This window comes from Lycium ferocissimum, chromosome 8 (assembly GCF_029784015.1).
Source record: "Lycium ferocissimum isolate CSIRO_LF1 chromosome 8, AGI_CSIRO_Lferr_CH_V1, whole genome shotgun sequence".
Classification (NCBI taxonomy): domain Eukaryota; kingdom Viridiplantae; phylum Streptophyta; class Magnoliopsida; order Solanales; family Solanaceae; genus Lycium; species Lycium ferocissimum.
The window spans coordinates 37733042-37760029 of record NC_081349.1 but is presented as its reverse complement, the minus strand read 5'-3'; the positions used below and the strand labels follow the sequence as shown (position 1 = coordinate 37760029).

The following is a 26988-nucleotide window of genomic DNA, read 5'->3' as shown; positions in this document are numbered from 1 at the left end:
TTTAAAAAAAAAGTTTTAATTTTTTTATCTTTCCCATCCCTCCCCCCCCCCCCCCCCCCCCCCCCCCCCCCCAAAACTATTAAAAAATTTGATATTTTTTTATTTTTTCACTCAAATTTCCCTCCTCCTACCACCCCTCACTACCCCCCCCCCCCCCCCCCCCAAAATTGCTTTTTTAAAAAAAGTTTTGAATTTTTTTTTTTTTTTTTCGCACTACCCCCCTCCCCACTCAAAAAGAATATCAAAAATAAGTTTTGATTTTTCTTTTTTGGGTTTAGAAAAGTTTGGATAAAATTCAAATGTTGTTGTAGTGTATTTGTAGTGAAATAGATGGTTTTTTGTTGTTGTCCCGGGTATGGTTTAGGGTTTAGGAAAAGATATCCAATAGATGTTTTTTTATCTGTTCTTGTCTGGTATTTATCCGGTTATGTTTATAGATATCCAACAGATTTATAGTTGTTGCAACAAGTTCTACACTCGTGGCAACAAGTAGATGACTGCTACAACAACTACAAATCCGTTGGATATAGCTTCAGCTATTTGGTTCTCGTTTGTAAAAAATATCCAAAATAGATTTGTAGTTGTTGTCCAAGCCGAAATGCTCCATAGTTGTTAATTGCACCGTGTTGTAATAACGGTTATTTGTTGGAACTTTATGACATTTTAATGTTATTCTTTTAGAATGTTAATTTGTTCTTGGTGCTTGTGAACTTGGTTTATATGATATGTTGATCGTGTTCAAATCACAAATGTGTGTGTGTTAATAAATTCTTTGAACGAGCTTTTCGGCAAATAGTTAATTAATTGCAATATTTCAGAATTTGTTTGGTTTTATCCAATAAGCAAGGACTTGCTGCGACAACTAGTAACTTGTGTTTTATCCAACTCAAAAGATTTCTAGCAATAAGCAATACGGTTGCAACAAGCATGTGCCTTGTTGCAACAACTAGAACATGTCAGTTTTTCCAACAAGTGGAGTGACATTTGCGAAAAGTCAGTAACTTATTGTGTTTTATCCAACAAGAGTAAGGACTTGTTCAACAACTATGTCTTTTGTCAGCAACGGATATACAGCTTGTTCAACAGATACTATAATTTAGCAAAACGGTAAATTACCATTTGTTGCAAACGGATACTACTTGATTCACCCATATTTAGTGATCAACAAAGGGAATCAATGACATTTAGTGATAAACAAAGAAAATCAATGATAAGTAGTGATCAATATATAATACTTAATCAATTTGGTGGTAATTTACTGAAAATATACGCACTAAATCAATGATCATTAGAGTGAATTGATGTGAACTACTTGATTCACCCATATTTAGTGATAAGCAAATGAAATCAACGATATTTAGTGATTAATATATAATACTTAATCAATTTGATAGTATTTTGGAGTGAAAGATGATCTACTAAGTCAGTATGCACTAAATCGAGTGATTATTATAGTGAATTGATGTGAACTACTTGATTCACTCATATTTAGTGATAAACAAATGAAATCAACGATATTTAGTAATCAATATATAATACTTAATCAATTTGATAGTATTTTGAGTCGGAAAGATGATCTACTAAGTCGGTATGCGCACTAAAACGAGTGATTATTGTGAGTGATGTGAACTACTGATTCACCCATATCTAGTGTTAAACAAATGAAATCAACGATATTTAGTGATGAATATATATATATATATATATATATATCTACTAACATCCTTAATGGATTAGATAGTAATTTCATGGATTAGATAAGTATTCTAAGCGTATTCTGTAACGGATATTACGATTCTTTAAATATATACTATAAATACAAAGGCCACTACGGTTGTTCAATGAGATACTACGGTTGTTCCAACGTATACTACACTCGTCGCAACAATGTATAATACACTTGTTCTATCGTATACTTACTGTTCACCCATATTTAGTGATCAATAAAATGAATCGGCATATTTAGTGATAAATAATGGAATCAACCATATTTAGTGATAAACAATGGAAATCAACTATATTTATTGATCAATATATATACTTAAGCAATTTGATGGTGTTTTAAATGGGATAGATGATCAACTAAGTCCAAGACGCACTAAACTAGTGATCGTAGGAGTGAATTGATGGAACTACTTGATTCACCCATATTTAGTGATAAACGAAATGGAAATCAACCATATTTATTGATCAATATATATACTTAAGCAATTTGATGGTGTTTTTGGGTCGGGATAGATGATCAACTAAGTCCAATACGCACTAAACGGAGTGATCGGGGAGTGAATTGATAGAACTTCACTTGATTCACCCATATTTAGTGATAAACAATGAAATCAACCATATTTATTGATCAATATATATACTTAAGCAATTTGATGGTGTTTTGGGTCGGGATATAATCAACTAAGTCCAATACGCATTAAGCGAAGTGATCTTGGGAGTAATTGATATGAACTACTTGATTCACCCATATTTAGTGATAAACAATAAATCAACCATATTTATTGATCAATATATATACTTAAGTAATTTACATGGACTAGGTCGGGATGTATGATCAACTAAGTCCAATACGCACTAAATGGAGTGATCATTTGGGTGAATTGGTGTAACCACTTGATTCACCCATATTTAGTGATAACAATGGAAATCAATCATATTTAGTGATCAATATATATATCTACCAAAATCATTAGTAATTTGTTAAATTCTTCACAAGCTTGTATGATCTGTTACATTAGTAACTTGTTTAAACGGATTAGTTGCTGTTGGAACTGAGCTTAGTAACTTGTTGAAGCAGTTAGTAATTTGTTAAGTAACTTCTTCCACAATCGCATTATTCCTGTTGCAACAGATTAATAACTTGTTTTAAGCATTTTCAGTTACTTGTTGGAGCAGTTAACTTGTTGAAATGATAGTAATTGTCGCAACTTCTTGAACAATCAGTATGATCTGTTCAATCATTTAGGCAATTTGTTTAAAGAGATTAGTAACTTATTTAAATAAGATTAGTAATATCGTGAATATGTTGCAATAATGGAGGAGTTGTTGCAACATATAAGATCCTCATTGCAACATACGAGTAAGTCAGTTGCAACATATGAGATCCTATTGAATATACATGTAAGTTGTTACGTAATTCAAACAAGGTGATTAATGTTTGTTGCAACAATTAGTCACTTGTTTAAACAACTGATCCATCCGTTGAAACAAATTAGTACTTGTTGTAACTCTTCAACAAGTGTAATATCTGTTATAAATAATTAACTCATACGTGCGACATATTTTTAGTTTTACAATAATTTAAGCAATTTTGATTTTTTCCAACAAGGCCAGTAATTTGTTGTAACAACTAAGCAACTAAGCAACCAAGCAATTCTACTATATGCATCTATTGCAACAATTAGTAAGCAAAATAAATAAGTTCATAAGCGAGAATTGTTCAACAGCCACCTTGGCTCCAAATACCACAACTAATCAAAATAAATAAGTTCATAAACATCATTCACAAATAACATAAAGGACAAAATATTTATAATTATTTATGAAAAACTACTATTATACATATAAATAATTATAAAATTTATGTATATAATTTATTAGTTTAGTTCGGTTATTTATTCCTGCTATTTTTTTAATAGAACCATAGCAAACTAAATATACATCGGTTTTTAAAATTTAAAACCAAACCAAACCAAATGTCCGTTTTTTTATTTGGTTTAGTTAAATTTTCCGGTTTTGGTTTGGTTTTTAACCAAACCGTGAACAACCCTAGTTGCAAATAACTAAAAATACGTTGGATATTTTTCTACAAAAACCAAATAATCATAAGCTATGTCAACGATTTTGTGATTGTTTACCTGATTGTCTACTTGTTGTAACAAGTGTAGAACTTGTTGCAACACCTACAAATCATTGGATATCTTCTACAAACGAGAACCAAATAGCGAAGCTATGTCAATAGATTTGTGGTTGTTTACCTGATTGCCTACACATTTGCAACAAGTGTAGAGCTTGTTACAACAACTTCAAAATGCTATTGGATATCTTCATGAGGAAACAAACTAGCGGAAAGTATTTATGTCCAACATATTTGTAGTACAAATATTGTCACTTGTTACCCAAGTGTAGAACTTCACTTTGCAACAACTATAAATAGTTGGATATCTTCTATAGACATGAATCGGTCATAAATACGGGACAAGAAAAAAAATCATATGTTGGATACCTTTTCCTAAACCCCGAACCATACCAGGACAACAACGAAAACTTTCTATTTCTACAAACACACAACAACAACAACACAGATTTTATCCAAATTTTTCCTAAACCCAAAACAAAAAAATTCAAAACTTCCTTTCAAGATTTTTTTTTGGAGTGGGGGGGGGGTGGACGGATTTTTTTTAAAAAAAAACAAAATTAATTTTTCGGATGGGTGGGGGAAGTAAGAAACCAAAAAAAAAATTAAAACTTCTTTTCCGAAAAATCATTTATTTTTAGGGAGGAGGGGGAGATTGGTGCAAAAAAAAATTTTTTTTTTGAAAAATTTCCTTTTTGGAAGGGTGGGGTGCAAAAAAACAAAAAGAAAACTTTTCAAAAATTTTTTTTTGGGGGGGGGGGGAGGGGTGGGCGGGGGTTGGCGGAGGAGAAAAGGGGGTGAAAAAATAAATAAAGAAAATCAAAAAACAAAATTTAAAAATTTGGTGGGGGAGGGTGAAATTTTGGTAAAAAAAAAATCAAATTTATTTTTTAATTTTTTTTGGGGGGGGGGTGAAAAACAAATAAAGAAAATCAAAATTAAAAAAAAAATCGGGGCGGGGGTGGGGGTGGGGGTGGGGGCGGGGAGGAGGGAGGTGGGGGTGAAAAAGCAATAAAAAAATTAAAACTTTTTTAAAAAAAAAAATTTTTTGGGGGGAAGGGGGGGGGCGGGCGAGGGGGGGGGGTAAATGGAAAAGCAACAAAAAATTAAAACTTAAAAAAAAAAATTGGGGGGGGGGAGGGGTGGGAGGAGGAGGGGGGTAGTGAAAAAGCAAATAAAAAATATCAAAACTTTTTTAAAAAAAAAAATCGGGGGGTGGGGTGTGGGGCGGGGGAGGGTGGCGGGGAGGGGTGGACCGGTGACAAAACAAATAAAAAATATCAAAACTTTTAAAAAAAAAAAAAAAAAATAGGGGGGGGTGGGGTGTGGGGCTGGGAGGGAGGGGGTGGGAGGACGAGAAGGGGGGCTAGGGGTTTTTGGATTAAGTTGATCTTTTTGTATTTTATAAAGATTAAGTTTTAAAAAATACACTTTGAACCTAAATTATCTTAATCCCATATTTAAATGGGTTTTGAGATGAACTGGTCCCCACAAGTGCACTATACTAATTTCATAACTAAAAAGTCACCTTTAGTTAATTCTTCCTACTTACTCTATGAGGTCGTTTGGTACGCTCTCAAACTTAATCCGATAATTTAGTCCACCAACCAACGAATTTGTATTGATTTAGGGACTTTGGAATGTGGAAGAATGCGTATCTATGAAACTATAATTCCCTCTTGTAGTTTTAATGCCATAGGCTTCCTGATTTATGTTGGATATTGCATATTAAAATTGGAATCTTAGATTTTTGAATAATTTTTTGGCATCAATCATCTTGTTGTTTAAACATGTATTTTATTGATATAGAGCATTAAACTGCGCTTAAACCTGGTTTTGTCAAAGTTTTGAGACAAAATTCTGCAATTTTTAATTGATATTTTGCATGTGAAGTTTGTTCAAGTATTATGATTACTACACACAGAGATGTAGTGCACAGTTTTAATGTAGAAAGTGTATATGTCTTCACCGACCTAGATACTAACTTTATGAGTTCAAAGCATCAACTGAATTGCTTTAGGTTCAATGTGTCAAAAGAGTGGTGACTTAATGCAAGAAACAACAATGACAAACTCAAAATTTAAACGTTGTGAATTCGTGTCAAAGATTAAATTTGAAATGCATATCTATATTTATTTTTCAAGTGTATATATAATATAGGATTCAACTATAAAATACTAGGTTCTGTGAAAGTACACGAACCCGTGGTTGAATCCGCCACCAAAAAATGTAACACTCTTGATAAGAAATTCTTATAACAGGTATATAATTTAGTATATAGGAGACAAATTTCTTTAATGGTCACTTAACCATCACTTTCCATCCACATAACTATCACTTTTCCACTATGTTTTCTAACACAAAAGTCATAAAACTTTTATCTTATAACTATCAAAACTTTTTTTCCACACAAAAATTAAACTTTCAAAGGTAATTTTTTTATTTTTATTTTTATTTTTTTATTTTAAATCTAACAAACAATTAAAATTGAATCTTTTAAGTAATAATCTTGTTTGATAATTTTTTTTTTCTCAAATTTATAATATCTGAATATGAGTTTTGGATTGGGTCAGGTCTTTTTTATTGAGTTTGTATCTATTAGATAAAAAATAAAAATAAAATAAAAAATATTACCCATCGAAAGTTGAATTTTTCAGTAGATGTGATTTTTGTGCTAGTACGCTAAAAGTTTTGTGATTTTTGTGTTAGAAAACATAGTTAAGTGACGTTGGTGAAAAAAGTGATAGTTATGTGACTTTTGTGTTAGAAAACATAGTTAAGTGACTTTAGTGAAAAAAAGTGATACTTATGTGACTTTTGTGTTAGAAAACATAGTTAAGTGACTTTGGTGAAAAAAGTGATAGTTAAGTGACCATTCATGAAATTTACCCATAGTATATGTACTTTAATTTAATTCTAAACCTTTTCTCTTCCCCGGTCGTCATAAATAAAATCATATATGCATTCTTAAACAATTAGTAGCTAGGCAGACTTTAAACATCGAATGCAGGTAAGTTCTTAGTTCCTTCGTTCAATTTATGTGATATAGTTTGAATCAATATTAGATCTAAGAAAGAAATACTCCTATATTTTATTTTTAAAACTTGTGGTCCTAAACATAACAAACCATTTGTATGGCTATAAAACTTTGAAACTTGTGCTCTTATGTACGCATGTCATAATATTTGTGCGATTATAAAAGCTTCTTATTAAGGGTAAAATAGTAAATATAAAGTTAGTTGTTTCTAAATTTAAAAATATGTCATTTTGTTTTTAACAGGCTAATATGAAAGTGCGTCACATAAATTAAAAAGGACGGAGTACTTATATATCGATATCTAGGGTTATGAATGTCAAAGCAAGAATCCCGTAGAGTTATTGATTATAAAAAGACCATTCTATTCTCCACACATAGTCCCAGACACAGGGGAGATTAAAACAAGGTGGCTAACTGGCTATTGATAAGTGTTAAAATTAGTGGGACAAACCCATGTACAAAATTGGCTTAAGGTATTGCCAATTATCATAAAAACTAACCAAGAAAGTTACTACTTGTGTTTATTTATTTTTTTGTTATGCTTCAAATCCATGTACAAAATTGGCTTAAGGTATTGCCAATTATCATAAAAACAAACCAAGAAAATTACTACTTGTGTTTTTCTTGGTTATGCTTCAAATAGTACAGCCTATAGATTTTTTAGTCTTGAAGATAATATAATAATAGAATTAAGTGATGCTATTTTTCATGAAAATAAATTTTCATTTGATTCTAAAAATAGTGGGGGTCATAGGACTAACGAAAATATTTTGTCACTGCCTAGTTCTTCTATTTCTGTTTTGAAAAATAAAGAAAATAATGATTTTGAGTTACGAAGAAGTAAAAGAGCTAGAGTAGAAAGACTTTGGTCCTGATTTTTATATTTTTAATGTTGGAGATGACCCTCTCACTTTACAAGAAACTTTAGCTTCACATGATGCTATTTTTTAGAAAGAGGGTGTAAATGATGAAATGGAATCTCTTATTTTCAATAAAACTTGAAAGTTAGTTGATTTACCACCGCATTGTAAAATAGTGGGGTGTAAATGGGTCCTAAGAAAAAAGTTAAAACCGGATGGTTCTGTTGATAAATACAAGGCTAGACTAGTTGCTAAAGGTTTTAAACAACTAGAAGGCCTAGAATTTTTTGATACCTTTTCTCCGGTAACTAGAATTACATCCATAAGACTTTTGATTGCTATAGCTGCAATTTTTTATTTGCATATTCTTCAAATGGATGTAAAAACTGCTTTTTAAAATGGGGACCTAAATGAGGAAATTTATATGGAACAACCCGAAGGTTTTGTTGAAGCAGACCAAGAAAGCAAAGTGTGTAAACTTACTAAATCCCTTTATCGCTTGAAACAGGCACCAAAGCAATGGCATGAGAAATTTGATTCCTGCATGATTGAAAACAGTTTTAAAACAAACGATGTGATAAGTGAATCTATCATAAGTCTTGGAATAATTCACATGTAATTGTTTGCCTCTATGTTGATGATTTATTGATCTTTGGCTCTAACATGAATGTAATTGGTGAAACTAAAAATATTCTTAGAAGCCATTTTGACATGAAAGATCTTGGTGAGGCAAATTTTATTCTTGGAATAAAAATTACTAAAACATGTGATGGAATTTTCCTTGACCACACATTATGTTGAGAAAATTTTGAAAAAATATAACTTTCTTGATTGCAAGCATGTTGTAACTCCTTTTGATTCAAGTGTTCACTTGTTTCCTGTACAAAGTGAAAATGATGTGATAAATCAAAAGGAATATGCTAGCTTAATTGGAAGTTTGAGATATGTAACTGATTGCACTCGGCCTGATATTGCGTATGCAGTTGGAGTACTTAGCACGTTTACAAGCAATCTAGGTAATGAACATTGGCATACCATAAGGAGAGTTATGAAATATTTAATTGGGACAAAAACTTATGGCTTGTTTTATAAAAAATATCCCGCCGTACTTGAAGGCATTTCTAATGCATTGGAGCACTTTCTCCGGTGATTCCTGTTTTACCACTGGCTATATTTTTACTTTGGGAGGTGATGCTATTTGTTAGAAATCAAAAAACAAACTATAACTGCTAACTCTACCATGGAGGCTGAATTATTTACTTTAGCTTCAGCTAGTGAAGAAGCAAATTGGTTAAGAGATTTATTATTTCAAATACCTTATTTTGAAAAGCCGATTCCTCCTATTTTAATTCATTGTGATAGCATCGCTGCAATTGGTAGAGTTCAAAACCGTTATTACAGCAGTAAATCCAGACATATAAGGAGAAAACACAGTACTGTGAGATCATATTTGACAAGTGGTACCGTTAACGTTGATTATGTCAAATCTTGTGATAATCTTGCAGATCCACTAACTAAGGCCTTAGCAAGAGAAAGGGTCTGGAGGACATCGAGGGGGATGGGATTGAAGCCCATAAACTCATGAGTCATATATGAGGAAACCCAACCTGGGGACTAGAGATCCTATAACCAGGTTCAATGGGAAAAACGAATCATATGATGACTTCTTGTGAAAATGCACTATTTTATTTATTCCCTCCCTATAGTGTGAGTGCATTATTCTGTAACGATTTATGGAGGCTGAGTTTATAAACTCTTAATGAAAATCTGTAGCTCGTATGAGTGGGGTGTTAAAGTTACAGAAGCACCCTTGATAGATTTCACCTATATAAGTGTGGAAGTAGGCTGCTTCCTATGAGAATTGGGCTCGTTCTCAGAAGCACTCACGAAAATCGGGATAGCACAAAGCCGTAATGTGCTGGCTATCAAAGCTCATGTCAACACCTTGATTATTATGTGTAAGCAGCAGTTATTTATTTCCCTTAAGCTACATAGTTCAAATCTGAGACCACTACGGCTCTGAAGGAAAGATGACTGTTTTACTAAGTGAAGGTTCAATGCAAAGCACACCTTCATTATGCATAATAATCTTCAGCTAATAAACTCTCTTATATTAATATTAAAATAAGTGGGGGATTGAAGGACATTTTGACCATTTTAATATTATTATAATTATATTAAAGTGGCTATTCAAGAGCATTTACCATCATACGTTTGTGGCCATTAAATAAGATTGAATGTGGTCTTGATTTTCTTTGTAACTTACCTCACCATTATCATATTAATTCATCCACATTCTTCCTCTTTATTTCTTGTAACTCATGTCATAATTCTTCTATTATTTACCTACAATACTACCCCACTCTCCCACTATTCATGCAATTGGATTGGGCTTCCATTTGAAGGATTAGAGACACATGGCATGGGGTTAGAATTAATGACTAAGATTTAATTGACTAAAACAAAGCCCTAACCATAGTTTATATAATTAATAAATTATCCATAAATATATTAAAATACTTTCTCTCTCTTCCTATTTAATATTCCATCTTTTTTTTCAATCATTATAACTCTTTAATGGTGATATTTTTCATAATATAGACAACTCTTTCAGAAATATACAATTACCAATTGAATAATGGGGTCTATATTATGTGAATTAGTAAGCATCATAATTGAAAAAATGAAAAATATCACCAATTGAATAATGGGTCTATTAGGGGGGAAAAATTAAGTGGCAAAAAATAATCGGGTAAATTAGAAAATATATTTTACTGGGTAGGAAAAATAAATAGGAAGAGAGAGAAAAATATTCTAATATATTTATGGATAGTTGAGTATTAATTATTTAATCATGGTTAGGGCCTTGTTTTAGTCAATTAAATCTTAGCCATTAATTATAATGCATGCCATGTGTCTCTAATCCAAGATAGAACTTGGGGAAAATGGAGAGAAGGGAAATGGAGAGGAGCTCAATCCCATGCAATTCATTTGAAGGAAGAATCTCTTTACCTATAAATAGAAGTGATTTTTTTTGTGGAGCTTTGGACTCAACATCTTGTCCAGAATTAGTTGAGTTGTACGATGAGGTCGGGATGTTGTATCCTGGAAGGGATAAGTCAAGAAGATTACTGCTAGACCGGTAAAAATTTGCTGCAGTGGACTTGAATCTTCTTAAAGAGAGCGAAATATCCGCGCCTCAGCCTGAAGATAGTTTATTTTCTTCATATTATTTTTTAATTGTAATTATAATCTCATTATATTTTCGCCAAGATAGTGTGTGCATTCTTTATGTTGGGTGATCTTCTGTTGTGCGACCCGACGGCTTATGTACACCCGTGGCCCACTCTTCCTATTTATTTAGAGCGGGCGGCGTGAAATCTAATTTGATCCGCATATTGAATCCCACCTATAAAATGCTTAGTTCTCTTAACCTTAACAAAAAGAAAACTTTTGAATGAACTAAGTCTTTGCTGCCCTTTACAAAAAAAACTTCTGCCACTGCCCACTCAGCTGCCCAAAGAAAAAGGAAAAGCACTAATTCATTTGTCATAGATCACAATGCAGAACAGTAACCTCATATTATTATATTCACAATACAGGCTTCTAAATTCAACCAACTTGACAAATATATGAACGCCACACATAACTCTATGCAGTCAATAGGAAAAGCATCAATACTCTAAGGTCCAAAAATTCCACAAACCAAACAGACCACCATGGATGAACAACAACCTCTTCCTCCTCATGTACTCATCTTCCCCTTACCTTTACAAGGCCCTGTAAACTCCATGTTCAAACTTGCTCAACTCCTTTGTTTCTCAGGTAAGCTTCCAAAATTTGTTTATTTTAAAACGTATTTTTAATCAGAAATAATTTTTGAAAAAATATTTTGGAGAATAGCAGTTTGCGTTTGACTAAACCAAGATGTTTTTCAGGTCTGCACGTCACTCTTCTCCTCACTGAAAACATCCACAATCGCCTCGTTCTTCACACGAATATAAGTTCAAGATTTGACCAATTTCCTGGTTTTCAAATCAAGACTATTTCTGATGGACTTCCAGAAGATCACCCTCGTGAAAGAAGCAAGTTTTTGGAGCTCTTTGACTCTTTAAAGCTTAAAACAAAGCCTTTGTTTAAAGATATGTTGACTTCTGGTTTGTTCTGTTCTGATGGAAAAAGAAGGCCGGTTAGTTGTATTATTGCTGATGGAGTTTTGGGATTTACTTGTGATGTTGCTGATGAAATTGGTTTGCCGATTTTCTGTGTTCGAACTATTAGTCCGTGTTGTCTTTGGATCTTCTTTTGCCTTCCTAAGCTCATTGAATCTGGAGAATATCCGTTCAAAGGTTAGTAAATCTTTCGCAACTATTAACAAAGGCGGATGCAAAATTTAAACTTGATGAATTTAGATGCAAACTTGCTCAAAGCTGAGTCAGTGTTGGGATTGGGTTGGTTGATCTGTTGAAAAAATGATTTTTATCCCGTTCGTCGTGTGTGTATGTACCCATGCTCCTGTTTAGTACTATTATTTTCTTGAATCCCAGGAACTATGCTTTCCGGCCGTTCCCTCCTCTCTGGCTTTGTCATTGAGTTTATCAACTAACCTGCTATGTTCTGATCCAGGTGCCTCGACGATGGAGGAAAAAATGTATTAAGTGCTAACCGATCCCTATTCCTCTAAGTAAATAACTCAACATTCAATCAAGTGCATCATTCAACCTTCTTGGAGCATTGATGGCAACAGAAAATATTATATCAATTCTAGAAAAATATGTCGATAACTACCTAGTTTTGGAAAAAGACCATGGGTTCATGTGCACCACATATAATTTACCCAATCCGCTCCTGATTCATGGAACCATTGTTTCGCGTGCCGTAGCTTAGGATTCATGCTATTGCTATTTTTAGGGGCGTCTGTGTAAAGTTCTTGATATTGAACCCAATAACCCGATACCAATAAACCAATAGCATTTTTTCGGTTCGGTTTATTGGTTAAATCGGTTTTTGCACGCCCCTGATCAATAGGTTCTTTTTTAGGCACATTCAAATAGCTAAAAGCACAATGTTTTTCATTGACTATTCTTTCTTTTGCCTTCCTAAACTCATTGAACCTGAAGTATATCCCTTCAATGGTTCGTATTGATCTTTCAAAATTCTGTAACTTCTAGTGTCAAGTCTCGAATCATAAGCTTCCCTTTTTACTGGTTAAGTCAACTGAAATGTGTTGGAACTTGTGAAATTTTGAGAGTGAAACTTGATGAGTTAAACCTTTAAAGTTCTTACAATGAATTGATAAGAGGCGGATCCAGGATCAAATTGACGGTTCAATCTTCACGGTATAGCCACTGTAACCTTCGCAATATATGAATTCAAAACTTAAGATTTGCTGAAATTTTAGTGATTTTTACACAAACACATACATGCTCCGTTTAGAATACCACATTCAGTTAAATCTGTTGAGCCCGTTTAAAGAATATTGCATTCACTTGAATTGGTTGAGCCTGTACATTTGTTCATCTTGAAATTTGTTGTACTTTTGAAATTATGTGTTTAGAATTTACTCCTTCCGTCTCAATTTGTTTGACACTTTTCGCTTTTCGAGAGTCAAACTTTTTAATTTTGATCGTGTGTTTGAACATAGAATCTTTAAAAATTTTGAAATAAAACTTACATATTTGGAAACAACATAAAAGGTATAATAAGTCACCATCATTTATAATTCAAAAAATTGAAAAGACATGAAAAAATTACAGTCAAAGAACAACTCGTTTAACTCTCAAAAAAGCGAAAAGTGTCAAACAAATTGGGACGGAGGGAGTAACATATTTTCAAATTTTAGTAACTTTTTACACACAAGGGCGAAGTTAAGGGCGATCCGTCTTTGTCGTAAAATTACACTATATATACAATGTTAAAATTATTCTTTAGGTTATATAGTAGATGTTGAATTTGTCGACTTTTTTATATATAATTATGTCTTTATATTTCGAAATACTCTTTGTGAAAAATCATGCGAGCTGACCAATTGAACATAGGTGGCTCCATTCCTGCATGCAGACGCTTAATCTTATTCATTGGCGATTAATCGTTAGTCTTCTATGATTACACTTATTTTTTAGCTCATATTATTTCACTATCTTCTAATTCTACTTCAAACATTTCCAGATGATGACTTGGATGAACCAATCAAGAGTGTGCCCGGAGCTGAAACATTTCTCCGGCGACGTGATCTACCGTCATATTGCCGATCAGGCAATCTGACAGACTCAAGTATCCAACTCTACAAAACAGAAGGTCAAGAAAATTCACGTGCTTATGGCCTAATACTCAACACATTCGAAGAACTAGATGGACCAATTCTCAATCAAATGCGAACTATTTGTCCAAATCTCTACCCCATTGGACCCCTCCATGCGAATCTGAAGAACAAACTATCTGAACAAAAAACTGCATTTGGTCAATCTTCAAACAGTTTATGGCCAGAAGACAGAAGTTGCATTAATTGGCTAAGCAATCAGCTACCGAAATCAGTGATTTACGTGAGCTTTGGGAGTATCGCAACAATGACGAATGAACAAATGATGGAGTTTTGGTACGGTTTGGTTAATAGTGGGCAAAGATTTTTGTGGGTGATTCGGCCGGATTCCGTCGCCGGTGATGACTGGAAAAACAAGATCCCGGCGGACTTAGCGGAGGGTACCAAAGAAAGAGGATATATTGTGGGGTGGGCCCCACAAGAGGAAGTATTGGCCCATCCTGCTGTGGGCGGGTTCTGGACTCACTGTGGATGGAATTCGATTGTGGAAAGTGTGTATGAAGGTAAGCCTATGGTTTGTTGGCCTTATTTTATGGACCAACAAGTGAATAGTAGGTTTGTGGAAGCAGTTTGGCGACTTGGGCTTGATATGAAGGATACATGTGATAGGGAAATTGTAGAGAAAATGGTGAAGGATTTGATGGTAGTGAGAAAAGATGAGTTCTTGGAAAGAGCAAATCATATGTCTAAATTAGCTAAGGATTGCTTGAGGGAAGGTGGATCATCTTATTCTAATTTTGGACGTCTTGTGAAGGACATTAAATCTTTTAAGTGACAAGGTTTAATCATCGCTGAGATGACAGTCCGTCCTTCTTCAAAGAAATAAAAGTCACACAACCCATCATGATAGAGATAAAAGTCACACGACTCTTGAAGATAGAGACTTCAGTTATTGTTAGCTAGAATCGCTAGGCGAGCCAAATTACAAAAGAGGAAACTTATTCTCTTTTGTTACTGATCTTCTTCCCTTGATTGATATTTTAGGTCCAAGAGGACTCTTTTAATCTTGCTTTAAAGGACCGAATGCTTTTGAAGTTGTGTTTTCTCCACTTAGGATATACATATATGCACATTCGACACAACCATAGTTTGTGATCTAGACGATATTTTGTTTGTGGTTTGCGTTTGACGCATTGTATGCCGATTATATATTTTTCAACACAATTTTAAACTATATCCTCCGTAAAACTGAAAAATATTTATACAATTCGAATCATTTAATTGCTAACTGCATGTACTTGTTACACTAATTTTACTGCGACTTGGTAACTAAAAACGAATGTATCCACTATTAAAGCGATCAAATTATATTGAGCATGTACTTTTTTCTTACGTCTACGTACAAAGCTTAAATTCTTTAAACATGTTGATGTTCTTAACCTCCCCTTGATTAAAGGAGAACTGCAGACTAGCTAGACTCATCCCAGTATCTACTTTAATTAAGATGAATGGATTTAGCCTTTCAAGATGTCAAAAAAAAAAAAAAAAAAAGGAACAGAGTTAACCTTTCGGCCCTAGTTAATACTATTAGGGCAATTCGCTTTTGGGGTGGTCTTTAACTTTTGGCCCTCAAATTGGTGGTCTTTAATTTTTGTCCTTCGCCTAAAATTTATGGGTTTCGGGTTCGAACCCCGCTCAGTCAAAAATTAAAAAAAATTCGCAAGGCAGAATTTGAATTTCGCTCTGCCCCCTCTGACAGACTTTGCCTTGAGGCATATATTTTTATTTTTTTTTACTTTTCAAGGCAAACTTTTAGTTATGCCTTAAGAAAAAGTTCCGTCTTATGGGGCATACATTTAGTTATGCCTTAACTAAAAGTGTGTCCCATAAGACATAATTAAAAGTATGTTCCATAAGGCGAAACTTTTCCTCAAGGCATAACTAAAAGTTTGCCTTAAGGAAAAGTTCTGCCTTATGGGGCATACTTTTGATTATGCCTTAACTAAAAGTCTGCCCCACAAGGCATAACTAAACTATGCCTTAAGGAAAAGCTCTGTCTTATGGGGCATACTTTTAGTTATCTTGGGATCCGGCATAACTTTAGTTTTTCCTTAAGGCATGTATGCCGGATTCGGCATACACGCTCCCCAGCCCTGCCTTCCGAAATTATTTTTTTATTTTATGCCTTCCGAAAAATTAACTAATGGGATATATAGCCTGTTCTACTATTTCAACGCAATGCAGATGTGGCAAACGAAATCCTTCATATAGATTTTTATTCAGTAGAAGGTATGCTAAAACAAAAAGTCGTTGTAGAATAGTGGTAAGTATTGCCGCCTGTCACCCGGGTGACCCGGGTTCGATCCCGGCAGCGGCGTTAATATTATTTTTTGCCAAGCAATACTCTATGGGGTCGTTTGGTACCCTCTCAAACTTAATCCAATTATTTAGTCTGCTAACCAAACGAATTTGCATTGATTAAGGGACTTTGGACAGTGGAAGAATGCATAGCTATGAAACTGTAATTCCTTCTTGTGGTTTTAAATGCCAAAGGCTTTCTGATTTCTGTTGGATATTCCATATTAAACTTGGATTTTTGAATAATTATTTGTCATCAAACTTCTTGTTAATTAAATTACATGTATGTTATTGACATAGAGCATTAAACTGCGCTTAAACCCTGGTTTTGTCAAAGTTTTGAGACAAAATTCTGAAATTTTTAATTGATATTTTGCATGTGAAGTTTGTTCAAGTACTATGATCACTACACACAAGATGTCCGTGCATGGTTTTAATGTAGAAAGTGTATATATATGTTCTCACTGGCCTAGTTACTAACTTTATGAGTTCAAAGCATCAAATGAATTGCTTAGGTTCAATGTATCAAAAGAGTAGTGACTTATGTAAGAAACAACAATGACAAACTCAAAATTTAAGCGTTGTGAATTTCAGGTTGAAAGATTAAATTTTGAAATGTATATCTATATTTATTTTTCAAGTTTATAAATAATATAGGATTCGACTATAAAATTCTAGGTTCTGTGAAAGTACACGAAACCCGTGGTTGAATCCGCCACCAAAAAATGTATCTCTCTTGATAAGAAATTCTTATAACATGTATTATAATCTAGTATATGGGGTAAATTTCATGAATGATCACTTAACTATCACTTTTTTCACCAACGTCACTTAACTATGTTTTCTAACACAAAAGTCACAAAACGTTTAGCTTACTAGCACAAAAATCACACCAAATGTCACAAAACGTTTATCTTACTAGCACAAAAATGACACCTACTGAAAAATTCAACTTTCGATGGTTAATATTTTTATATTATTTTTTATTTTTAATCTAATGGATACAAACTCAATTAAAAAGAACTGACCCAATCCAAAACTCATATACAGATATTATAAATTTGAAAAAAAAAAAATCAAACAAGATTATTACTTCCGTTTCAATATCTGCATCTGATTCAATATTTTAATATCTGCATATGAGTTTTGGATCGGGTCGGTTGTTTAATTGAGTTTGTAGATTAAAAATAAAAAAATAAAAATATTACCCATTGAAAGTTGAATTTTTTTGTAGGTGTGATTTTTGAGTTAGTAAGCTTAAAGTTTTGTGACTTTTGTGTTAGTAAGTTAAAAGTTTTATGACTTTTGTGTTAGAAAACATAGTTAAGTGACTTTGGTGAAAAAATTGATAGTTATGTGACTTTTGTGTTAGAAAACATAGTTAAGTGACTTTGGTGAAAAAAAGTGTTAGTTATGTGACTTTTGTGTTAGAAAATATAGTTAAGTGACTTTGGTGAAAAAAATGATACTTATATGACTTTTGTATTTGAAAATATAGTTAAGTGACTTTGATGGGAAAAAAAAGATAGTTAAGTGACCATTAATGAAATTTACCTCTAGTATATGTACTTTAATTTAATTATAAACCTTTTCTCTTTCCCAGTCGTCATAAATAAATATGCATTCTTAAACAATTAGTAGCTAGGTAGACTGCAAACACTGAATGCAAACACCGAATGCAGGTAAGTTCTTAGTTCCTTCATTCAAGTTATGTGATACAGTTTGAATCAACATTAGATCTAAGAAAGAAATACTCCTATATATATATATATATATATATATATATTTTTTTTTTTTTTTGAAACTTGTGGTCGTAAACATAACAAACCATTTGTATGGCTATTAAACTTTTCAAACTTGTGCTCTTATGTACACATGTCATAAGATTTTTTGTACGATTATAAAAGCTTCTCATTAAGGGTAAAATAGTAAATATAAAGTTAGTTATTTCAAAATTTTAAAATATGTCATTCTTTTTTTAACAGACTAATACGAAAGTGCGTCACATAAATTGAGAAGAACGGAGTACTTATATAACTAGGGTTATGAATGTCAAAGCAAGAATCCCGCAGAATTACTGATTATAAATAGACCATTATATTCTCCACACATAGTCCCAGACAGAGAGGGGAGATTAAAACAAGGTGGCTACTGATAAGCGTTAAAATTAGTGGGACAAACCCATGTACAAAATTGGCTTAAGGTATTGCCAATTACCATAAAAACAGACCAAGAAAACAAAAAAGAAACGAAGGGGGCTGAACTGCTGTATGATCTACCACTCCTTGCAGGTGCTGATATATTACCTTAATAGTACAGTGATCCTGCATAACAAGAAGAAATATATGTTGAGTTTATGACATTGCTAAAAGAGATAAAAAGTGGTATTATTCTTTTCTATATATAATTCCAAATTTAATTTCATACCCTGCCACCAATTTCCTCTTGAAGCACAGTTTGAATTGTTCCCATTTTGGTCATCATCTTCTCCATCTTTCTTGAACTGATCAATTCAGCAGAAAAGAAGAGTTTAGAGATTTAAAAACAGCTATTCTCTTCTATTACACATAATGACATGCTCTTATAATCACAAAAATACCGTGTTACATCTAAGACCACAAGTTTTGAGGATAGTACTCTTCTTAAACTTTGTGTCCAGTCAAATACCGGACATATAAAATAAATTGATATAGTATATTATTTATTCACAAATACTGATGACAACTTCCTACTTAGGTTCACTGGTTTGTGAATTGCGAAATAATAGGCATTTTTATATACTTACAGTATTGGGGGAGGCAGTAGGTGGATAATAAACATCTTGGCCACCATAGTATATAGATGAGCTCAAATGGCATGGCTCTGTTGTTTCATTCTGATACAATGTGGAATTCTTGTCCTTATTGCTGATGTCTCCCCTGCTTCTTTGAGACCCGTTTTCTGTAACATCAAAGAACAACTAAGAGAGATATTTGAAGCTTACTCAGGCAGATACTCCCCTCCATTACATTTTATGTGACACAATATTCTTATTAGTCTGTTTCAAAGAGAATGATGCCTTTATATATATATAAAAAGAATATAACTTTAAACTTTTCAGTTTGTCCTAAATGACTATGTTTTATACTCTCAAAAATCTCATAGCATGTTTTAGACAACAAGTTCTTAAATTCCGTCAAGTCAAATTACTATATAAATTGAAACAGCTGGAGTGGTTGTTGAATAAGTGAGGAAAGTATTTTGAGAAACCTGAAGTTCCATATTTTGCATGGTTCCCTGGATCTTGGATTCTTGGTGAACCTCTAGCTGCGGAGTGAGTGGAATCCCTTCCAAGTCCCTATAGTAAAAGAACAAGAAAAAAGAAGAAGAAATTAGGAAATGAAAACAAAATCTAAAGAACATGAACCAAAAATAAAATCTAAGCAAAAAGGAACCGGCTAGCTAAAGCAAGTGGCTCACTGGAGAATTATTTCATCACATATTCTCTGGATTTTAGTTATTCATTTATTCTAGTCAATGCACAAGTCTGTCGAAACAAAAGTAGATCGGTATAATAAAGCCATCTAATGAGTCCCTATTAATTCCCCCCAACCGAACATTCTATCTTACTCCCCACCCCCACGCCCCACCTTCCACCTCATTCCACCCCCAATTTACCCTCACCCCTCCAACCTCCACCTCATCTCCACTCCAATAATATTTGTCTAGATGATATATAGATGCGCTTGGGTCAATATTTTCTGTTTACTTACTAAATATATACTAGCAAATAAGTAAAAATATCACTTATTTTTCGAGAAAGTTACTTTTTGGTACCAGACACACCCGAAAAGAATGATCATTTTCTTGATCTAAACCATGGAGAAAAATGAAAAACTTCATGAGATTAGGAAGAAAGAAGAGAATAGCATAACATGCATATAAGGAATATATTTATATTAATTATGTTTCTCGACAGTGCCCTACTATTAATATAATAGTATGTTCTTGCTCTATTTTTTCATATTACCATGAAAAATTACATATCGTCGTAAATAACACTAAAAGCTTTGTATATTTTCTTTGTATATTTTCATTGCAGATAACTTAAAACTCATAAGAATACATAAAGGAATAGATGCATCATGCATGCAATCAAGTAGAGTAATTGTAACTTATAAAGGAAACTGCAAATGAGTACCGTGGACTGTGGGCCAAAAACGGAACCAAAAAGCGACGTTTTTGAGGGCTCTTTTGGACCAAACAGATCGTTTGTAAAGGACGATGAAGATGAAGATGAACCAAACACTTGCTTTCCCTTCTCCATAATTTTGCAAATTAAAAGTAAAGTTACCAAAACTCTTTAATTCTGCTTTCTGTTTTCTCTGTCTATTAACTAACTAACTAACAAACTACCTTGGAAAAGTAAGTTATAAATATAACGTCGAGGTAGCAATATAATGGCCTAACCGACTACACAGTTTCCCAGAAAACAGAAACAGATAAGGGCTTTAATGTTTTTTTTGCAGAGAGACCACTTAATTGCAGACAACTGAACAAAAGCAGAGCGAAATAGTAGTTGGGGGATGTAAGATAAGAGAAGAAAGAGAGCACGTGAAGTATTCAGTGCAGTTTGTGAGTAGAAACAATGAACGGTGACTCTTATTTATAGGCCACTCAAAGACAAAAAAACATTCACCCCATGTCACCAGTCACTAGCCAGAGACTATTTGACCATGCCGGTTCAGTTTTTTATTTCGAGTATCTAATATTCATGATTCTCGTTAAGGAGATTCAAAATATATATAAAAAAAAATGTATAAAAAAAGTAAACGCATGAAAAGTTAATGGCGGTAATCAAGATTCCATTATCTAATATTTACATAGATGTATAAATTATTATTTTCACTTTGTATATATAGTGTAAATTTCCGGCAAAGGGGATTTAGATGAATCCCTTTTGCGCGCCCTAGCTCTGCCTTTGTCATTGACATAAATGCTGTTGAAGAATGAAAAAGTACCACATCGGTGCTTAATGAGATGGGTGGTCTCCTTATATGGACTTGGGCAATCTTCCCCTCATGAGTTAGCTTTTGGGGTTGAGTTAGGCCCAAGATTCATTTTCTTACATGATATCAGAGTAAAGCTCATCTAACCTGATGTTGGGGTCCCAAATTAAATTGCCCACGCTCCAGATGTCCAGTCCTGGGCGTGAGGTGGGGTGTTGAAGAATATTAATGAGATGAGTGATCTCCTTATCTAACCTGATGTTGGGGTCCCAAATTAAATTGCCCACGCTCCAGATGTCCAGTCCTGGGCGTGAGGTGGGGTGTTGACGAATATTAATGAGATGAGTGGTCTCCTTATATGGACTTTGCCAATCCTCTCTCCATGAGCTAGCTTTTGGGGTTGAGTTAGGCCCAAGATCCATTTCTTTAAAAATGCAAATTCAAATTCGATGGGTTTAACCTTTAAAAGGCAGTTAAATTGAACTTTTGTACTTTTAAACTTACAGGTTTACACAAGAGCGGATTTAGGGTATTGGGTGGGTGTTCCCGGAAACTCATTAACTTTTTATCGGATCATGTATTTGTATTGAGAAATCTAATAAATATATAAGAATTACGAATTGGTAACCCATACATCGTTTGCTGTTTGGTCCATGGCAGAAAAGGAACTTGTTAAGCTTTGATGCCCTCTTAGTCGAGGGTTTGAATCTCCTTGGTCACCATGTTGGCCTTTGTTTTGTTCACTTTTTATTTCTTAATTTGAGATGGGTGGCAATAGGGCTGGCTCAATAAGATTGGGGGCCTAAAGCCAAACTTCATAGAGAGCCCTAATTTTTTTTTTTTTAAAAAAAAAAAAGAAAAAGAAAGATCGTCATATATATAATCTACTTTTTTAGCTTGTTTAGATGCAAAGTCATTAATTAGTGTTTTATAATCGTTTTGTTCTAACAATTCTTTTTCAATTGATAATATAGCTAATCCAAAATAACTAGTTCTTCAATTTTCTCTTTTTTTTCTTTGTTTGCATAACTAGATTCATATTTTCTAGTTGACATATTTAAATTGAATGAATTCCAATAATATATAAAACAAGAATATATGCTTATGAAGTAAGAATATCATAAAAAAAAATTGTATTCAAAGTGTCAGCTATACTTCTATGATAAATGGTGAAATGACTGATATATGAAAGCAAAGAGGGGATTGAGACAGGGGGATTCAATGTCCCTTTACATCTTTGTGCTGCTGATGGAGTATTTAAATAGATGCTTGAATGGACTGAATAGGGAGCCTGATTTTAACTACCATCCTAGATGCCAGAAACTGTGGATTACACATCTATGCTTTGCAGATGACCTCCTCCTATTTGCAAGAGGGGATTTGCAGTCTGTTAAGCTACTTAAGGATAGATTCTCTTTGTTTTACAAGCATCAGGACTGAGAGCAAATCTAAGCAAGAGCCAGGTATATTTTGAGGGAGTGGATGGACTACTAGAGCTGATATACTAGAACCGTTGGGGTATGAAGAGGGTGAACTACCTTTTAAATATTTAGGAGTGCCACTTTCAACTAAACCTTTAGCGGACAAGATTACTGCAAAGATATAACTAGTTGGATGGCTAAATGCCTATCCTATGCTGGGATACTGCAATTGATCAAGACTGTGTTATTTGGAGCCCAAACTTATCGGACTGATTATTTTTTATGCCAAATAAAGTAATTAAGTTGATTGAAGCAATGTATAGAAGCTATTTGTGGTCTGGGGAGGCTACAACTACAAAGAATGCTATGATGGCTTGGGACAAGGTCTGTCTGCCTAAGAAAGCAAAGGGTCTGAACATTCTTAATTTGAGATTGTGGAATCAAGTGGCAAGCTGCAAATTATTATGGGCATTAAGTCAAAAAAGGGATAAAATGTGGATCTCATGGATACATACTTACTATATCAAGAATTAGAACATTCAAGCTATACAGGTTCCAAAACAGGCAGCTTGGATTATCAGGAAAATTATACCAGCTAGGAAGTACAGGCCAGATTTAGGTGATGTAAATACCTTGATTATTGGGGGCAAGTTTCACCTAGCTAGTGCTTACAAAAGAATGAGAGGTGAGATCATAGAGGTTCCTTGGAGCAAACTGCTCTATCAGAACATTGCTGAGCCAAGGCAAAATTTCATACTTTGGCTGAACTTACATCGGGTTGAAATGGGGCATGAATGTGGATGCAGATTGTGTTTTGTGTAGCACTGCACCAGAAACTAGAAAGCATCTTTTCTCTGAGTGCCAATTTACTCAGGAATTATGGCAAAAACTACTCAGATGGCAGAAATGGGATAGAAGGATCCAGGAATGAGAGTTAGAACTTTAGAAGGATCAAGAGGTAAACAACCAAAGAGAGTACTACTAAAAGCTAGTTTAGCTACTATGGTATATGGGGTTTGGATTGAGAGGAATATGCGACTGTTTCAACATAAGACTTCCACAAAAGACATTATGTTGCACCAGATGAAGCTCAAACTGTGTATTAGAGTCAGACACAACATGAAGTTGCTTAACTATATCAGCTCCTTGGGAGCTTAGGAATTTTTGGTAGTTTAATTTTCTTTTGCTGGTATAGATGTTTCATGCTGAGAGGGGATAGGATTGGTTAATCCACCCCTGGTTTGTAAATAACTACTTGGTGATTAATAAAATGTTCCTTTAATTGCCAAAAAAAAAAATCACAAATTTTCATTGAAAAATATAATATAAAGTTAGAATAATAAAATCTAGCTCAAGAATTTGATAAGTTGATATAATGATTTCGAAATGGTATATATTGCGCTACTTCAATATAATGATTGCTTGTTGCAATGCTTGAAATTTTAAAGAAGACACCAAAAGACGAATTTTGATCTGTTGTAAGCAAACACAATTAGTTTTGCAGCCGTTTGAGAATTGGAAGACTTCAGAATATTGAGAATAAGAATAGTGAAAGTGAGAATGAAAAAGGTAAATATAAGAATAATAATGCGGGTTCATGTTAGTTGTTAGGATATAAATGAGGCACTAAAACGTAAGAAAGGATACCATAATTACCTTGAAATTATTCCATTCCCAAATTAGTGCGATGATAAAAAATTATTGTACTTTCTCCCAAAAAATTTCTCTTGAATTTTAACAGAAACAGTACACACAATTTTTTTAAAAAAATATACATTTAAGAAAAATGGGGCCCCAACACCCAAGCCATTGCTTTTTCTGCGTTATGGTTTAGCCAAATTCTGAGTGGGAACCCACAAACTTCAAGTTCTGAATTCGTCTCTGGATTCACATTTGATATTTTTGAAATTTTGTATGTTTTCACATATATACTTATAACCTGGTCTGAAAATACTGAACTGGGGTGAACAATTTGCTTAAGAATTACATTCTCCCTTGATTTGACATTCGAACTTCGTTGCTCTAACTAATTTAGATTCTTACGGGTAGACTTAACAAAGTTCTTCCTATCAAAAAATTATTTTTCAATCAAGACCTCAAATTCATATTAATAATAGAGAACGTCAACTATACTATCACACATTTCCATGATCCCTGCCTGCAATTTTCGTTCAACCACAATACACATCCTTTTTAAAGGTCAACTGTTCTGTCAGCAAGATAGTTTTGTGCTATGGACCATTTTTTCTTATTCCTTCCCCCATAATTTGAACATTAATGGAAGGTCAAATATTGTTGACAGGTGCATGGACATGTTGTTGCCCCTTGCAATTACGTGTCATTCTAAGGTGTAGGTCAGTTCTATAGGTATCAGTAACTGATTCAATCTCAAAAGGTTAGTAAAATTCGAATTATTTGCATGTCTTGAGTTTGGATCCAATAAGTCGCTATTAATTATAGTTCATTTATGTAAAACTCACGAATTATCACTCTTCATTAATCTCTATAACTGAAAAATAGCCAATGTTACAGAAATTCAATTTTAGAGGTAAAACTCTTAGTCATTATTATAGAGTTTTGACGCGGCAGAATTTGAAACTTCATGATAATAATTATTTTTCAAAAATAGGCCGTAAAGTAGTCAGTCAATTTTATTTCTACTTCAACATACTATGTTGAAAACCTAAAATATACTTGCACATATAGTTTAACTAATTGTAAGATTGCAACAAAATTACTATTTTATATATATAACTGAAATACATTGTTTTTAAGTTTTCACTCCATGCTTATTATAGGCAGAGTTATGTATAGTACTTGACTTTTAAAATTGAGCACAGAATATTTTGATTTTGTTGAGAAGGACAGATAGCCACGTGATCCAAATATCAAAACTTTCTTCATTTCAACGCATAATTCTTCTTTGGAGAATTATTCCTTTAAAGGGAATATATAGGTCGATTTAGTTACTCTTGGACTTAAAGAAGATATCTATATCCAAATTGCTTGGTCTCTACTCGTACTCTCTAGTGTAGTCTAGTCCTATCGAGATGCAATTCCTCTTTAATGTATTGAATATTTCTGTTCTATTTTCTTGTTTATTCTATGCTCAATCTTATTGGATTTCGATCTTTTCTACTGTTTCAATCCAATGTAGTCTTTGTGGAAAGTAAAGTAAACAAATACAGGTGGTACATTCCAAAATCAGGGTGGCTTCGCTGATGGAGAACTGTCGGGTCGATAATCTTTAATTCGAAATTTGTTTTTAACCAAAAAAAAAAAAAAAATAGTTGGATTCCCCCTCCCCCCCCCCCTCTTTTTAGACGGCGTGCTATATTTAGCATTTCAATTTTTTTATTAAAATGACCACACAATTTAATATAACATAAAAACAGACGTTCTGACTTCAAGTCTCACTAACTTATTTTGAAGGAAATTTTTTAGATGAGAAGGTTACTCGATTATGTTGCATCCATGCTTATCATAAAGTCATATCAAAGATAACTTGGGCGTAGTCTTAGATGCTGAAAACTTCACATCATCAAAAAATGCGAACTTTAATACTAGCTAGTATATCGTTATTCTCAACTATGTTAATCTTTATATACGAGAAATCTCAATTATTCTAAGTAATTTAAATTGTTTAATATATGAAACACTAAGTAAAAATGATTGAAATTCTAAAGTTGGCAAGACTAGGAGATCACTAGGAGTTTGTATATGTCATCATTGGTACACTTATTCAAGGTAGTATATAATGATAGGGTTAGTGGGGCTAACAATAATTAATGGCTACTAAAACAGTTAAAGCATTAAGATAATTATGACTATATAATAACAAACAAAGTTTAGTGGATGATGTTCTTCCGTTCTTATGATTATCCATTTTGACATATCCTTTAGGACAATCAGATAATGAAAGAAAGCAAAAGATACTATTAATATTTTTTCAGAAACATTCCTTTTTGGGTTTACTAATAACATTTCAATTCCTCCTGGTTATTATTGGATGTTATAGTATATATAAGATAACAAAAGGAAATCTAATGATATCAAGGAGAATAATACGAGGTCCATTGATTATTTAGCATGTCCAGCCAAGATTTTGATATACATTATCTTTCAAATATAACAATCTCTAACGTGATCCTCATCCATTCACCAAAATTTTTGCCAAAGGTGATGTATTACATTTAAGAAGAT

The 26988-nt window shown here is 33.3% G+C and overlaps 2 protein-coding genes across 2 annotated transcripts; one reads left to right on the top strand and one right to left on the bottom strand.

Moving 5' to 3' along the window:
- Positions 1 to 11255: 11255 nt before the first annotated feature.
- LOC132068329 (7-deoxyloganetic acid glucosyl transferase-like) lies at positions 11256 to 15204 on the top strand. Its single transcript, XM_059461902.1, has 3 exons — positions 11256 to 11584; positions 11698 to 12108; positions 13928 to 15204. Exons 1-3 carry the CDS (start codon positions 11479 to 11481, stop codon positions 14851 to 14853), a joined length of 1443 nt encoding a protein of 480 aa, XP_059317885.1. The 5' UTR covers positions 11256 to 11478; the 3' UTR covers positions 14854 to 15204.
- Positions 15205 to 18428: 3224 nt separating this feature from the next.
- LOC132066900 (uncharacterized) lies at positions 18429 to 20998 on the bottom strand. The gene is made up of 5 exons (XM_059460095.1): positions 20557 to 20998; positions 19626 to 19713; positions 19162 to 19316; positions 18804 to 18879; positions 18429 to 18700 (listed from the first exon to the last, which is right to left on the bottom strand). Exons 1-5 carry the CDS (start codon positions 20680 to 20682, stop codon positions 18684 to 18686), a joined length of 462 nt encoding a protein of 153 aa, XP_059316078.1. The 5' UTR covers positions 20683 to 20998; the 3' UTR covers positions 18429 to 18683.
- Between the last annotated feature and the right edge of the window lie 5990 nt (positions 20999 to 26988).

Excerpts from the sequence above, each read along its gene's own strand:
- LOC132066900 (XM_059460095.1), bottom strand. The coding sequence starts at position 20,682 with ATGGAGAAGGGAAAGCAAGTGTTTGGTTCATCTTCATCTTCATCGTCC. Across the intron at positions 19,714-20,556 it reads TTTTTGGCCCACAGTCCACG|GGACTTGGAAGGGATTCCAC; the intron begins GTACTCATTTGC and ends CTTTTACTATAG. Across the intron at positions 18,880-19,161 it reads CTACTGCCTCCCCCAATACT|TTCAAGAAAGATGGAGAAGA; the intron begins GTAAGTATATAA and ends TGAATTGATCAG.
- LOC132068329 (XM_059461902.1), top strand. The coding sequence starts at position 11,479 with ATGGATGAACAACAACCTCTTCCTCCTCATGTACTCATCTTCCCCTTA. Across the intron at positions 11,585-11,697 it reads TCAACTCCTTTGTTTCTCAG|GTCTGCACGTCACTCTTCTC; the intron begins GTAAGCTTCCAA and ends GATGTTTTTCAG. Across the intron at positions 12,109-13,927 it reads TGGAGAATATCCGTTCAAAG|ATGATGACTTGGATGAACCA; the intron begins GTTAGTAAATCT and ends AAACATTTCCAG.